At 41.3% G+C, this 16,923-nt stretch overlaps 1 protein-coding gene across 10 annotated transcripts in view; it reads right to left on the bottom strand.

Moving 5' to 3' along the window:
* TUB (TUB bipartite transcription factor) overlaps window positions 1-16,923 on the bottom strand; it is a 253,141-nt gene that overhangs the window by 48,187 nt on the left and 188,031 nt on the right. For 9 of the 10 annotated variants that reach the window (XM_074954963.1, XM_074954971.1, XM_074954968.1 and 6 more), the window contains exons 2-3: window positions 13,018-13,069; window positions 9,334-9,496 (exon numbers count right to left, since the gene is read on the bottom strand). The exons of the other annotated variant lie outside the window; for it this stretch is intronic. In XM_074954963.1, the coding sequence (XP_074811064.1) occupies window positions 9,334-9,496; window positions 13,018-13,069 (215 nt within the window). The remainder of the gene's footprint in view (window positions 1-9,333; window positions 9,497-13,017; window positions 13,070-16,923) is intronic. 10 annotated transcript variants of the gene reach the window in all.

Genomic DNA, 16,923 nt, shown 5'->3' with positions numbered 1-16,923 from the left:
TCAAGCCCTTCAGCCCCCAAATATACCAACACTGAGCAGTACAATAAGAACTTTAGGGGCTAGATCTTCAACTTTTGTAAACTGTCATCAACGGAGTTACGACATAAGAATATAAAATGGCCATAGGTTAGGCCAATGGTCCATCTAGCCCAGTATCATGTCTTGCAACAGTGGCCAATGCCAGGTGCTTCAGAGGGAACGAACAGAACAGGTAGGGTTGGCGGGCATCCTGTTTTCGACTGGAACACCCAGTCGCCAAGGGACCCTGGCGGCTCCAGTCAACACCGCTGACCGAGCTGCTAAAAGTCTGGTCGCGGTGCTGTGGGACTAAGGCAGGCTCCCTGCCTGCCCTGGCTCCGTGCGGCTCCCAGAAGTGGCCGATATGTGCTTGCGGCCTCTAGGCACAGGGGCGGCCAGGGAGGTTCTGTGCACTGCCCCCATCCTGAGTGCCGTCTCCGCAGCTCCCCTTTGCCCAGAAACGTGGCCAAAAGGAGCTGCGAGGCTGGTGCCTGGAGACCACACTCCTTACCCCCTCCTGCACCTCCTAACCCAACACTCAGATACCTCCTGCACCCCAAACCCCTCATTCCCTGGCCCCACCCCAGATCCCACACCCCCAGCCATGTACACACCCCCTCGTGCACCTCAACCTTCTGCCCCAGCCCTGAGCCCCCTCCCACACTCCGAACCCCTCAGCCCAGCCTAGAGATCCCTCCTGAACCCCAAGCCACTCATTTCTGGTCTCACCCCGGAACCTGCACCCACAGCCGGAGCCCGCACCCCAACCCCCTGCCCCAGCCCAGTGAGAGTGAGTGAGGGTAGGGGAGAGGGAGCAATGGAGGGGGGATGGAGGGAGTGGGGGGCGGTGTCTTGGAGAAGGGGCGGGACCTCAGAGAGTGGGCGGGGCAAGGGTGTTCGATTTTGTGTGATCAGAAAGTTGGCAACGCCAAGAACAGCTATTCATCAAGTGACCCATTCTCAACTTCTGTCAAACAGAGGCTAGGAACACTTCAGAGGCACTTTACATCTGCAGAGGATCTAGCCCTAGAGCTGCACAGAATCCACCCTGCAGGACGTGGATCCCATACCATGCCACTATTTTTTTTAAGGCTTAGATTTGCCATTATTATGCACTCACCTGCACCAGAAACAAAAATAAAAAAATTCTTTCAGGAAAAAAAAAAAGCTACATATGGCAAGGAATCTAGAGGAAAGAATTGGCTTGCTCATAAGATCATTTAAATATCATTGGCAAACCCCAGAAGCTCAGTAAACAGATAAGGCCCAATGATATTTGTGGCCCAGTAGTCTCTATCATAGAAGATATAAACCAGTGGTTCTCAACCTGCGGGCTGCTTGCGGTCAATCAGCACATAGCTGCGGCCCATGTGGCATCCTCAGAGCCATACAGCTAGTATATATATTGTGTGGCTGCAGCCCACATAACACACAAAGAGCTGTAGTCCACAATGGTAAATAGAAAAGGAGGACTTGTGGCACCTTTGAGACTAACCAATTTATTTGAGCATGAGCTTTCGTGAGCTACAGCTCACTTCATCGGATGCATACTGTGGAAACTGCAGAAGACATTATATACACAGAGACCATGAAACAATACCTCCTCCCACCCCACTCTCCTGCTGGTAATAGCTCATCTAAAGTGATCAAGTTGGGCCATTTCCAGCACAAATCCAGGTTTTCTCACCCTCCGCCCCCCCCCCACAAACTCACTCTCCTGCTGGTAATAATATTATTATATTAATAATATAATATTAATAATATTACCAGCAGGAGAGTGAGTTTGTGTGGGGGGGGGGGCAGAGGGTGAGAAAACCTGGATTTGTGCTGGAAATGGCCCAACTTGATGATCACTTTAGATGAGCTATTACCAGCAGGAGAGTGGGGTGGGAGGAGGTATTGTTTCATGGTCTCTGTGTATATAATGTCTTCTGCAGTTTCCACTGTATGCATCCGATGAAGTGAGCTGTAGCTCACGAAAGCTCATGCTCAAATAAATTGGTTAGTCTCTAAGGTGCCACAAGTCCTCCTTTTCTTTTTGCGAATACAGACTAACACGGCTGTTCTCTGAAATGGTAAATAGGTTGAGAACCACTGAAACACTCCCCAAATTCATGAGTCATGGGACAAGTCCACTATGGACCAAATCCTGGATTCCTAATACATATGAGTAATTCTACTTACTTAAGTGAGAATCCTCACATGAGTAAGGCAAGAAGAGCACCCAACCTGTATAAAAATAATTTTCAAACTCACAGCTCCTCTCCTGCAACGCACGAGTCTAAAAATCATCTTAAATTTACAACACACTGTGAGTTAATCGTTTTCTTTCTTTTACGAGAGAGACCTTTGTTAGCGCACTTGTACATAATAGACCCATGAAATCTGCAGAAGTCAGATGATGATCAGATGGGCCAATGGGGCTGTTTCACCCTAACTCCTCATTCCACTTACAGTCTTTAGCAAATGACTAATACTAGTCACTAGCTCATTGGCTGCAAACCCTTTGCAAAGCATTACCAAACACTGTGGATAATGCATGAGACAGAACAGAGGCACTGACCACTCCATCCCTCAGGGAGGATGGCAAGATTAATATGAAAGGCAGCACGTTAGGCTCCGTTTCACCAGTCATGAAGGCCTCTGACTAACCAGGGCAGCAAAGAGCCTCTGCTGTGAATAAACTTTAAAACAGTTGAATTTACATGCCCAGTAATTCTGTTCTATATTTGCAGCTGTCTCTCCTTTTTTAAATTAGGGAGGTTTTTCTCTGGTTTTGTGTCTTTCATAATGATGATGATCTAGTTTGTAGAATTCAGTATTTTCCTGACAAGCTATTAAATGACCTACATTCAATGTCTAGCCCGGTATTTAAAGCCATTCTAATATTTTGTTCAATATGCCCATGAATCCAGGTCAAACACTATTGAAGGAGTCTAAAATGTGGCTTAATCAAAATGGGATGGTATGTTCTGATATTACTAACTGAAAAACTAAAAACACAAGAAATTTTTAGGACCAACTACTTTCCATCATGTCAGCTATCCTTTGACTTAACTAACCTGAAGTTAAATAATTATTAGTGTGGGTTCCAGCTGCATTAATTAGTTTTGAAAAGCGGTCACAAATTTCATCAGTAGATGCCTGAATGCCTGAATATTAACACGGAGGTGTGACCTCCTCAAGGAAGTATTTGAAAGATTTCCACCATTTTATGCTCAAGGCCATGGAGACACTCAGTTTAGTTGCCATCTTGAATACACATCATCAGACTGGACCTGATAAAGATGGGACAATCAAGTGCAAGTGGTGGAGATAATAAAATGAGATTTAAAGGCACACCAATACCCAGTAGCAACAACTGGATAATTGAAACAATACCACGTACGTTTACTATCTCAATTGCAACTAACCAACACACGCACAATGTAGTGAATATTAAATACCCACTTAGAACTCTTCTGGATCAAAGATTATTTGAATAATGAATATATTTGAAGAATTTGCAATCTGCTTAAAAAAACACAGCACAGGCGGAAAAAGAGGCTAAACAGCTGGATAAATTATTCATTGCAAATTATTCACTCAGCTTTACTAGGCAACGATTCAGTCCATTTATCAAAGTTCTCACACTTCTCATTTCGTGACAAGTGAAAATAGAAGGAGTATCGAGGAAAGAAAATTAAGCAACAGTTTAATAAATGCACTGGCTTTTGCCTACTCTTTGGATGTGCTCTCACGTATCTCCATAAAAATGGCTTGGCACCTTTCTTTGTAATTTCTTGGCTCTTGAGAATGTTACTGTTTATCCGGACAGTGATCCACTATAATTTTATCTGATCTATTTTAAAACTGTTCCAACATAGCTTAAACTATAACTTTTTAAGTAGTTTACAAGATAGGAGATGTTCCTAGAGTTACATGAACTCTCTAGTGAAGTAAAGATGGGTAAAAATGTTAAATTTCATTGAAAAAAAATCAGCAATTTTCATCAGTTTTGTAGAAGGCCTGTAAAACTGAATGTGTGAAGTGATGCCCAAAGGTCCCAGTTAGGATCAGGTTCCCAGTGTCTAGGTGCTGTTCAAACACTTGGCAAGACAGTCTTCCTCCAAAAGATTACAGTCTAAGGCGCCTGCAACTGGCAGCGAGCAGGCAGATTGCTATGCCTGAACAGAACGCCACCGAATTCAATAGGGCTTCATGTGGGGAAAAAACTAGTATTTAAGTTGCTGTAGGAGTCTCTCTATAGTGATTCAAAATAGCATGGCTCCTCATAAACTGTATAACTCCTTGTACAAATGCCCTATATAGTACAAGGATCAATGTACTAACTAGTAAATCACAAGATGAGGCACCGGGGGCGGGGGGGGGGGGGGTTCTGTTACATATCAAGTCAGACAAGAGAACAGAATGAGCAACTCTTCAAACATCTATCTTTTTTAAACTACATTAACATGGGGGATTTCAATCTTGGGGACATATGCTAGAGGTCTCATGCTGCCATTTATAAGACACCCATGGAGTTTCTAAAAATTATTATAATCTTCTAACACAAAATTCTCCCACACCTCATTAAGAAGTAAGGCAGCACTCCAAGTATCAAGAGTATGATCTAATGCAGATAACATATTCCCTGCTTTCTCCCAAAAAAGAACAAACACCTTCTCGGACTAAAGTCAACAGAAAACACAATCCAAACCACTAGATTTTGCTGAACATGCACAAATGTTTTTAAAACGAATGATTAAATGATGTCACCTTAAAATCTGACAGTTTGCCATTCAATGGAAATCTCTCTGTCTCATATCATTTATGGTGTCAGAACAGAATGACGTCAAATTTAACAATCCAGAGTTATGAATTGTGATCAGAAATCTGTTTGGCACAAAATACAGACATCTAATTTAGCCCTGTTGCCAAATGTCAAAGAGAAAATATGCAGTGTTGCTGTAGCCGTGATGGTCCCAGGATATTAGTGAGATAAGGTTGGTGAGATAATATCTTTTAGTGGAAAGCCCCATCCCACCCATCTTTCTCCCCCACCCCTTCCTTTCCCCCCATTACTGGAGGGATATGTGCTAACTACTTATGCTAAACAATCTGTTCGACCTTGTAGTTAACTGTGACACTCTCAGTACCTTTCCTAGACCTGAAGAGCAGCGTGTAAGCTCGAAAGCTTGTCTCTCTCACCAACAGAAATTGGTCCAATACAAAAATATTACTTCACCCACATTGTCTTTCTAATATCCTGGGACTGACACAGATGCAACTGAAGAGAAAGTAATGTTGCTATCTTGTACATGGTTAATCTAAACTTCTAAATCAAAAGTTGTTGCAAAGTTACTTGAAGGAGGGTTTTTTTTCCTGTTTTTAATTTAAAACATTTTAATTCCAAACATAAAAAAGCCATGTCTGTAAAAAAAGTAACATTAATAAAAGCAGACTTTGCCTTGTTCAGATTCTAGCCTCTCTCAAAATTGCAAAAAAGGGAATTTGTCCCAAGTGGAAACTCACCATTTTCACAGGAAAAAAAATGATACCTTCTTGCCTATGAAAATTGCCTTTCATTTTTGCACAAAATTTAAGGGAACAGTGGAAAAGGTCAGTTCTTTATAAATCTGTGAAAGCATTATTCTACATCAGCATAGGTCTGGTTACTAGGTTAACACAAATCTGGGATCAAATAAAGATGTTTTAAAACACAACTGTTGCTCTACAGGTAATTTTGTAATTTCTTCCAAACAGCAGTACAAAACAAAACTCCTCTTTCATACAAGGGCCCCATTTGTAGATCATCTGTCTACAAGTACTGCTGTTAAATATAAGCTTTATATTTCAGTAATAGTTTTAAGTATTTTCAGTAGGGCCAGATGGATCTGAAATGGTCCATCCACAATGGCTATCTAATATGGAAATAATACAGTTGCTAGACTGTTAGAAGTAGAAGCTCAACTAATACTCACGGGGAAAAGATTCTCTCAGTGTTGTCATTGTTCCTTACTAATTGTTTAGCTCAATTCAGTCACTTTATGGACTGGCACATTGATGCTAGAAGACCTCACTTTACCTGAAGCTTGCCTTTTCCTGACAAATATTGTTGCTTTCTGAAGTTATCCTATAGTATTAATTGCTACCAATGCTAATATGGTAATTGAATGAAAGATGAAAAACATGTAATTCTATATGGGACTACAGATGGGCTCAGGGACACAACACCTTTCAGTCCTAGGCCAAAGGTCATTGGAGACTGAAAAATAATTACCAACTACTGAGTGATTGGTGACATATGCAAAATGAGTTATGGTTTCAGTCCATTTCCTGAATGGAGAGGTGTCATCACCCATGTCACTAAGGGTGCTAATGGGGACTCTCACTGGCAATTTTAACACACACCAAGAAATGAATGGGCATAACAAACTGGCCTCTCACCTCCATGTTAAGAGTTTAACCATATCATTTTGTTAATATCTAGGGAAGTCTACTTGGCTGCTAACTATAATTGGTTGTGCACCCATCTTATAGTAGGTTTGTCTAGGCTATATTTCCCAACTTTGCTTATGAGAAGATCATGTGGGACTGAATCAAAAACCTTACTAATGTCGAGATAGATCACATCTACTGCTTCTGCTTGTTACCCTGTCATAGAAAGACATTAGGCTGGTTTGACATGATTTGTTCTTGACAAATCCATGTTGACAGTTCCTGATCACCTTATTATCATCTAGGTGTTTACAAACCGACTCTTTGATTATTTGGTTCATTATCTTTCTGTTAAGATGACTGGTCTATAATTCCCTGGGTTGTCCCTATTCCCCTTTTTATAGATGTGTACTATATTTGTCCTTTTCCAGTCCTCTGGGATCTCCCGTCCTCCACGAGCTCTCAAAGATAATCACTAATGGCTCAGAGATCTCTTCAACCAGATCCGTAAGTATACCAGGAAGTATTTTGACAGGCCCTGCCAAATTGAAGACATCTAACTTGTCTAAGTAATTCTTAATGTATTCTTTCCCTATTTTAGTTTAAGATTATAGATTAAGCTTGGATTAGCAGTAATCATTCTGCAACTCCCTGCAGAATTCCAACACCAGCTAAGGATTGTCTATAAAAGGAAACTGATGATAGCACAGCTAGAGCAGGAGAAGATAGTCTACTATTGCTATTCCTGAATAGCTCCTTGTATGAACGCTATTCTGGAATAAAAGTAACTTTATTGTGGAATAAAGATTTGTTTATTCCTGAATAAAGTGTTGACATGGGGAGCTATTCTGGAATATCCATAGCTGACTAGATTATTCCACTATAGCTATGCTGTCAATTTCCCAGTGTAGACAAGCTCCAATATGATGGGAACAAGGAATCATGTTACCCTGTTCCTGACCTCTCATTATACATACACCCCATAATTTAATCATCCGACCTCCCACCAGAGGCAGGCTTAATTTTACTCATCAAATTAAACAAGCATTCCTGTGTTACACCTTACTATTGAAGTTTACAGACAGGGATTTTACAAGGAAAAAAAATATGGGGGGTGGTACATGTGCAGTGCCTGCTACATAGGAATGAATCTCACGGACTCGCTCATACATGCAGTACAGTTTATGCACTAGGACACCAGTTCCCACAAATAGTCATTTTAAAGCACACCCATAACAGAAACAAGTGAATGGGAAAGAGCAGAACAGTTCTTTAGATACAGCCCAGCTGTCTCATGCATCCAACACTCCCACATACCAACGTTTTCATTGGAGATGAATACTGTCGTTGAAAATGGCCACTGAAACCCAAATATGCCCCACACAGCAGATGAATCTTGACACTACCAACCATACTCCTGAAGAAAAATACAACAAAAAAAGGATACTTCTGTAGTTCTCACAATGTTTTCAAGAATAATGCTCCTGAGAGAGGATTTTACAATGCAACAAACCACTTTATTGGGTAATGAAATGCTGTTAAGTTGAGGCTTCTGATAAATGCGCCAACAGTTGATTACCTGGAGAGCTATCCCCAGAAGTTTACAAACCAAAGGCTGAATGTGAGAGAATATAGCTATATATTATTAATGCATTTTCAGTACTAGGCTATTCTGCCCATCTTATTTACTTGTACTACGTCAGATGTAAAAAGAACCTTGTTTACATGACATTGTAAAATAGAGTGTCTTGTTTCTTTATCAGGGTTTGAAAGTCTGTGCTGTCCACTGACATCCTTTGGTGGCAGGGTTGGAGAGAGAATTTAAAATAAAGTAATTTGAGGCCTAGACGTAACTGTTCCAGGGAACGACCTGAGTGGAAAAAGATTGATGTGATGTGATATGAAGGGCCAAATTCTGCCTTAACACACACCCCAGGCAACCTCTACTGATGTCAGAATGGTTGCCCAGGGTGAAGCACTTGCAGGATTCAGCGTAGTATAAATAAGGATTTCACTACTGTTTGTGAGATGTCTGGTTTCTCCGGTCTGTAGCTGACTTGAAATCCTTGTTATTTAAGTTTACATTAAAGGTGGCTTAGAAGGCAATTGCTGCTGTGTATCATAAAATAACATTTCGTAGGACAGGGTTTTGCACCTCTGTTTAGCTGTTACGATGAGAAAGAAGTAAAAGGAAATTTTCTATCTCCTGTAGCTAGCTACCAAAGAAAACAGTTTCATAAAATTCTGTACAAAGTCAACTTCCTAGACAGCATGGGAAAAAAAATTAGTCTTTTTATATGTTTTTCTCTGATTATGAGAGAAAATAATGTGTTTTTTTCCCCTTCATCTTAAAGCAGATTTGTTGCTTAAACAGCTTTCAGAAGCATGGTTAAAAGAGGTTTATTATTCAAAAACCCTTATTCATAGTTGATGCATTCTGGAACTTCTATGAATAAATTCCACAGAAAAGAAAAAAAAATTCACTCACAATTTGTGAGTAATGTGGAGACTCAAACCCGCATTTCACGTAGCCCCTCCCAGTTTTATGGTACATTACCATATTTTATCTTTGTACAAAACATTCAACAACATCCTTTCACATATTGAAATCAGATTTAAAGGGAGAGTGTAAAGTATGGAGAGCAGGAACCCAAGCCAGGATGACATCATACTGAAAGTTTCCATTGTCGAAAAAGTTCATTTTAAAGTTATGGTGGTGGTTACTCTGGAATTCTGCATAGTTATTATCATTCTCATCCCCAAACACAGCTGAGCTAAGCTTTCAGGGCATTCATTTAAAAGGTTACATTCTTGTTCCCATGCGGACTTCATTTTTCAACAAAATAACAGGACTTCTAGCAGTAAACACGCATGCTATAGATCACGTCAATATACCATGAAAAATGGTGCTGCTGTTGCTGTTAAGATACGATTCAACCAATGGCGCTTGTTCCTCTGAATGTTTCATTCTGCGCGTTCTTGTGCGGCTGTCTACATTGGACTGAACCATCAGTGGCTCCTGGCGTTTTTTTTTCTGCTTCTGTTCTAGCAATGCTCGCTGGGGGAAATACAAAGAAAAGTACTTTACTGTTAGAATAAATGTCACTTTTCTAGGGGAGTCTGTGTGCACATAGCTTCTGTTCTGCAAATGCTGCTTAACTGAATGTTATTTGACTTCATACTGTAGAATTCCCAGTAAATCACAACAGATATCCTTACAACTCCTGCAATGGCAGGCCACCTTGTATGCTATTTTCAAGTGGCAAGAGTGGAGTCTAACAGGACATTGGATGCCAAGCCATAGAAAACCCTTCTAAAACTCTATTAAAAGTACCAAACAGGTCAAATAGATGTTTCTGAGCAGTCTACTGGCTGTCAGAGCTGGATAAAAAACATCTTTTGGGAAGCCAACAACGTGGGAGCACTGTGAATTAATATGATAACCAAGAGCACGAGGCATGAAAACACTGATTTATGTTTATGTAAATCAAGAAAAGATAATCTGTAAACTTGAACCAAGTGACAAGACTGGGCACAAGCCCAGTGTAACAGTGATACATGCTGAATTTTAATTACACACCCTATTTTCAATTTCAATTCTCATTTACACCAGGTGAAAAGCAAGTATTAACTGCTAGAAGGCAGAGGATTGTCTTTACGATTGCATAAGTTTCTCCCTCCAGATGTTTCTAAGTTTAGAATGTGATGGAAGCTATGATAAATCGGAGGGGGGGGGGGGAGAAGTTCCCTTTTGCGGATACCCAGTCAATAGCTATAGCAGCTGTATCCTAATTGCCTTAACTGTAAAGGGTTAAGAGAAGCTTAACCTGAGTTGGCACCTGACCAGGGAACCAATAGGGAGGCTGTACCTTTTCAAATGGGAAAAATTGCTGGGTGTGGGGTTTTTTTCTTTGTCTCTTGGGCTGGAGAGAGGAGAAGGCAGCAACAAGCTGTAAGCTTTGAGCCAGGTATGGGAAATCATCAGCATCATACCTAGAAACTCCTCATTTGGAACCCAAGATATGTAAGTAGCACAGGAAAACTTAAGACAGATGCGATTAGGAACCTTTTTGATTTGTGGAGTCCTCTGTGCTAACCCCAGGTGCTTTTGTTTTGCTTGTAACCTTTAAGCTGAACCCCAAGAAAGTTATTTTTGGTGTTTAATCCCTAAAGCCTGAGTTTTCAGATGTGTCTCTTTCTTTTTTAAGAAAATTTACCCTGTCTTAAAGAATCCTTTGATTCCAAAGTCCTTAGACAAGGGGTTGGTCTGTGCTCACATTGCTAAGGCAACTGGTTGGTATTTTATTCTCAAGCCTCCCCAGGAAAGGGGGTGAAGAGGCTTGAAGAGATATTTTGGGGGGACAGGGATTCCAAGTGACCCTTCCCTGAATATTTGTGAAAATCACTTGTTGGTGGCAGCAATATCTGTCCAAGACAGAAGACTGTGCCTTGGAAAAGTTTTAACCTAAGCTGGCAGAAGATAAGCTTAGGGGGTCTTTCATGCGGGTCCCCACATCTGTACCCAGAGTTCAGATTTGGTGGGATATACCCTGACAGAAGCCAATATTTATGAGATGTCATTCTATCACAGCCACTTTGAACATCCACAAGAAACTAGAGGGGTTAAGGTGGTTTAATTTTAATAACCCAGTGTCTTATTTGTCCCCTCTCTCTGTACTATGCTGTTTTTACATGGGTTGTCTTTTGACTTCTCTCCATGTAGAGAGAAAAAGAAAATACAATGCTGTTATAAATAGCAAAAGGGCTGGATTAAAGTAGAGGAATATCCAGAGAGGGTCAGTTTCTGCCAGCCTTCCCTCATGTTGAGTACTACTTTACTCCACGAATGATGTGCTGCTACTCAACATGAATTAGAAGTCAGAATCTGACTCAGACGCAACATGAGAGACAAGGTGGGTGAGGTAATATCTTTTATTGGACCAACTTCTGTTGGAGAAAGAGACAAGCTTTCAAGCTACACAGAGCTCTTCTTCCAGTCTGGGAAACGTACTCAGAGCGTCACAGCTAAATACAAGGTAGAACGGATTGTTTAGCATAAGCAGTTAACACATATTCTAAGGAACTATTCGAGGTGAAGTGGCCTATTAATACCTCTGGAGTTATAGGAAAAAAAGAGTGGGGTTAGTGGGTTACTGATTGTTGTAATAAACCATAAATCCAGTGTCTTTATTAAGATCAGGATTTTTAGTGCCTAGCAAAGATATGAATTTAAGTTCCCAGAGGTGTTAACAGGCCACTTCACCTTCAATCGTCTCTTAGAATATGTGTTAACTACTTATGCTAAACAATCTGATCCACCTTATATTTAGCTGTGACACTGAGTACCTTTCCCAAGCCTGAAGAAAAGCTCTGTGTAGCTCGAAAGCTTGTCTCTTTCTCCAATAGAAGTTGGTCCAATAAAAGATATTACCTCACCCGTCTTGTCTCTCTAATATCCTGGGAACAACATGGCTATAACAACACTGCAATCAGAGGCAAGATGGCATAGATATGAAGTATTTGATATTGAAAATGGGGCACAGACTGAAAGACCCTGACCCTAACCCCTAACCTGATGGGTGTGGAGTGGACATTACAATGGAAGCAAAGGTAACAGAAGATCAAGTTTGATACATAAAAGCATGTTGAAAGAGAGCCAGAGGTTCTTCGAAAGGAGGCCAAGCAGAAATTAAAGACAAGGGGTGAAAACCTAACTCCACTAAAGTCAATGGTAAAATTCCCTTTGACCTTAATGGTTACGGCTACACTGCAATTAAAACCTCACAGCTGGCCTGAGCCTCGGGCTCCCAGGGCTCGAGCTCAGGAGCTGTTTAATTGTAGTGTAGACATTTGGGCTCGGGCTGGAACCCGGGCTCTAGGACCCTGCAAGGTGGGAGGGTCCAAGAGCTCGGGTTGCAGCCTGAGCCTGAATGTCTACACTGCAAATAAATATCCCTGCAGCCTGAGCCCCATGAGTCTGAGTCAACTGGCACAGGCCAGTCACAGGTATCTAATTGCAGTGTAAACATACCCAGTGGGGACAAGATTTCACTCAAGGTCTTCAGAATGAATGTTTATGTAGGCCATTTAAGAATGTGGTAGAAAGACAGACAATACAGCACATGACTTAGTGACTGAGAGTATTAAATTCTATCTGGTTGGGAATAAGGAAGAAAAATTCTAAGAACTGTGTGTTAATTCTCAGCTGGTTGACACTCTTATTAGTATCCTTGTGCTTTTCTTTTTTGTTTTTTCATGGTCTGTGAAAGGAATAATGCATTCTAGGTCATCATAATGCAACTCTAAGTCAACAAAAATGAAAACCACACAAATCACAACAATAAGAAAAAGTCAACACTAATAGTAATCTTCACAGTCCTTTCCTTTCCATCACTTAAGCATGTATAGCACACTCCAAAGGCCGGGGAACTAATATTTCAAGATGTAATTTTCTGGTAGGATACCTCGATCAGCTATGTGTATCAATGCAAGGAGGTCTCCATATTCCACAGTAATCCAGTTAAACAAGCCCTAACCTGTCAAAAGGAAATAGGCCGAAAGCAGACTCCAAGATCTCACCTGTCTGTCAAGCTTCTGTTGACGCAGATTGCTGCCTTCATCATCTAAAACACTGCAAAGACAAAGAGAATTCATTAGAAAGTATTTGTCAGTCAAACAGAACACCAAGTTGCAATTACTGGAGCCATATTTTGCAGGACTTCTTCAGGCAAAACTCCCAGATCAGTCCATGGAAGTTTTGCCTAACTAAACCTGCACAAGCTGTCTCAAGAGAATTAAAAGCAACCCGGGAAATATAAATAAAGTTCTGTGTATAATGTCTACATGCTACAAAGTTTAGATTCAGCCGGATCATAAAGGAACACAAATCCAGAGTGTTTCACAGGAGCCTTATGCCTGCAGTACAAACAAAAATTGGAAAGAGTCCAGCAGAGGGCAACAGAAATGATTAGGGGGCTGGAGCACATGACTTATGAGGAGAGGCTGAGGGAACTAGGATTATTTAGTCTGCGGAAGAGAAGAATGAGGGGGGATTTGATAGCTGCTTTCAAGTACCTGAAAGGGGGTTCCAAAGAGGATGAATCTAAACAGTTCTCAGTGGTACCAGATGACAGAACGAGGAGTAACAGTCTCAAGTTGCAGTGGGGGAGGTTTAGGTTGGATATTAGGAAAAACCTTTTCACTAGGAGGGTGGTGAAGCACTGGAATGGGTTACCTAGGGAGGTGGTGGAGAGGTTTTTAAGGTCAGGCTTGACAAAGCCCTACCTGGGATGATTTAGTTGGGGATTGGTCCTGCTTTGAGCAGGGGGTTGGACTAGATGACCTCCTGAGGTCCCTTCCAACCCTGATATTCTATGAAACACATTGTTCTCCATTACCTTATAATAAAGATACTAGCATGTACAGCAGTGGGATAAGAGTGTAAATTTCTATATAAAGCACATAAAATGGTAACGAGTTTTAGGAGCAGTTCAGCAAATCATCAGTATTTTAAATTGGCTTGAGAAAATGAATGGTTCTTCAGGTTGAGAACCAGAACAGTTTCTTTCCTGAAAATCTGAAGACTCATACTTACAAGGGATTCTGATCTACTGTCTGCACTCAAAAAGTCAGAGATCTGCAATCCAAACAGTATTGTGTACTACCAATTACCATAATTTTCTCTTTGCTTCTAGGTGATTGTTCATTGTTGCTGGTTGGGGGATTGGTCATGCCAGATTCAGTCATTTTCATTAATTAGATGTTGGATGGAAATAAAGGACAAACCTTCTTTGCATTAATTTGATAAAACTATTAAATCTACCTTATTTTGGGGGGAACAAGTTCTACATGCTATAACAATATTATGACTAAAAATTTAAAGTAGATAAATAAATTTATAGATTTAATTAAACAGAGGAATCTATATACCAAAAGATACAAATATAACATGCTTTAAAATTGACTATATTAATTTGATTTCCACTTATAACACCACAAAAGTGTGCATCCCATACTGTAGGCACCCTCGACAATTAATTACAAGTGAGTCAAAACTGCCCTTTGCGTATTTTAAAATAATTGGAAAGTGACATAATATTAGTTCAGCGCACTCTGCATTTCTTAACTAGGTTGCAGGCAGCATGGTATAGAGTTAAGTGGCAGACTTGAATATAGGAACAACCTCTGGGCTCTCATCCTCCAGAGAACAAAGAAATAAAAGACGTGCGATGAAGCATGTAGCGTAACATCAGCCTTTTATAAGATCTGCAGCAGGCATCGTTACATATATCTTATAAAAAGCTGATGTTACAAGATGCACAGTGAGGCGAGTTTCATATTGAGTACTGGAATTGTGCCTTAGAAGAATTACAGATATAAAAGTTTGTGGTCTTTTAGGGAGATAATGCTAGCTGTGTTATATTTAGGATACCACCTGCCAACAATCCATGCAGCATTCCAGGCAATGAAGAGACAAATAGTTAGAATTTCAAAGCTCGTACCCACATTAGAGGCATAAAAAATGGCCTCTGAAAAGTCTCTACTCATCTATGCGTCCAGCTGTGCTACCGGTAAGATTTCCTCAGAGTATCTACATCTAAAAAGTCAAAGGCAAGACAGGGGCACTGGTCTGGCCCTGAGACATCTAAGTGAACTTTACACTTGCAAATTTTGAGTGGGCGTCAGCTGGGGCCAGCTGATCTGAGATATATCTGGGCAGATTCAGTCATGACTGCTGTTAAAACAATCCTGTTTGAAACTTTTACTCATAGGCACTGACTCCGAGGGTACTCCAGGGCTAGAGCACCCATGGAATAAAATTAGTGGGTGCTTAGCACCCACTGGCAGCCAAGCTTACCTCTCTCCCCTGCAGTGCCTCCCATACATCAGTGGCCCCGCTCATCAACTCCTCCCTCTCCCTCCCAGTGCCTCCCACCTGCTGTGACCAGTTGTTCTGTGGCATGCAGGAGGTGCTGGAGGGAGGAGGCAGAACTGGGTGGGAAGGGGGGGCAGGGATGGCGCAGGGATGGGATGAGGCAGGGGGGCTTAGAAGAAGGGGCGGAGTTTGGCAGGGGGTTGGGTGGGGGTAGGGCCGGGGCAGAATGGGGGGCTTGAGCAACGTGGGACCCAGAGGCAGCTGGCACCTGTGCTTTTACTGCCTCATTCCACAAAATACAACATCCTGAGGGACAGTGAGAGTCGTGGGTGCAAGTAAAAAGAAATTTGTTTTTGTCACTTTAGTGAAAATTGTACTAGACCCATAAGGAAATGTGTCTAACTCTGAGAAAACATGGCACCATGCAGATAATTCATTTTGTGAATCTGTGAGACTGAACAAGTGTTTCAGACATACCAGTTTGATAAATTACACTGCTGGCATGAGAGAGACTAAAAGAGGTGGGCATGTCAAACACGTCATAGTTATGTGCCATCTGTTTGTCAAATTCTAAAATAGCCTTAAGGTCCCTGGCAAGAGGACCCTTACTAATCACCAAACACCCTACAGTTATTAGTTACTTAGCTATGCCAACTATTTATATCAGTTTCTTATTCTTCTTTATTAAACACTGACAGCACAACCAGCGTGGGACAAGATACAGAAGACAACTTTGAGTGAGATACTGTGCAGAGCCCTGGGGGTGAAAGGGGAAAGGTGGCATTAAGCCACATATGACCTCCCAATTCATGGTAACCGCCCAGAATCCCAACACCACAAAGTACTATAGCACAACACCCTCCTAGTCTTCTGGTATGACCCTACCATGCACCCTCAGCCCCTTCCAGGACTTGCACTTGAGAGCCTACAGCTGTCCCATACAACTCATTTGTTGGGTAGAATTTGCCCCTGGTTGGCCACAGGGCTTTTACAGCCCCTGTACATTGCACAGGAGTATACAGTGGCCATAGCAGGGGTGAAAATCTCACCCATATCCCTGTCCCAGGGAGCTTATGGTCTTGATGCTGTTCTCAAAAGAACCAAGCAATGTATTTATTTTCCAAAAGACACAGTGCACCAACAGCAAAGTTTGCTAGAGTTTTTCAACAAATTTGTACTTAGCATCTTTCTTTTGAGAAACTCAAAGCACATTATGAAAGGTATATAAACAGTATCCTCATGTTATATAAATTTTCTGCATTCTCCTGAATATTTATTTTTCCTATAATACATGTAACGTGTCCCCATAATATATTTTTGGCCAAATGATTTTAGTGAAACGTGAGTATCAATCAATCCTAGTGCATTAACTAAAAATCCCCTCTTGAGATTTAAACTGAGTGCTTAAAAACTTAGATAACAATCCAGAGTTTTAGAACTGCACAGGCAAAAATGCACCTGGAGAGGCCCAGAGAGGGTAAGTGGCTTTCAAAGTCAAGTCATTTGCAGATTTGGAAACAGAACTCCGTTTTCATGTCATCGCCTGCATTATACGTTAGACCATTCTGCCTCTCTCAGATGATACAGCAAATGAGCTATAGACTTCATCA

This window comes from Natator depressus, chromosome 6, assembly GCF_965152275.1.
Source record: "Natator depressus isolate rNatDep1 chromosome 6, rNatDep2.hap1, whole genome shotgun sequence".
Taxonomy (NCBI): Eukaryota; Metazoa; Chordata; order Testudines; family Cheloniidae; genus Natator; species Natator depressus.
This window is presented reverse-complemented; position numbering and strand designations above follow the sequence as displayed.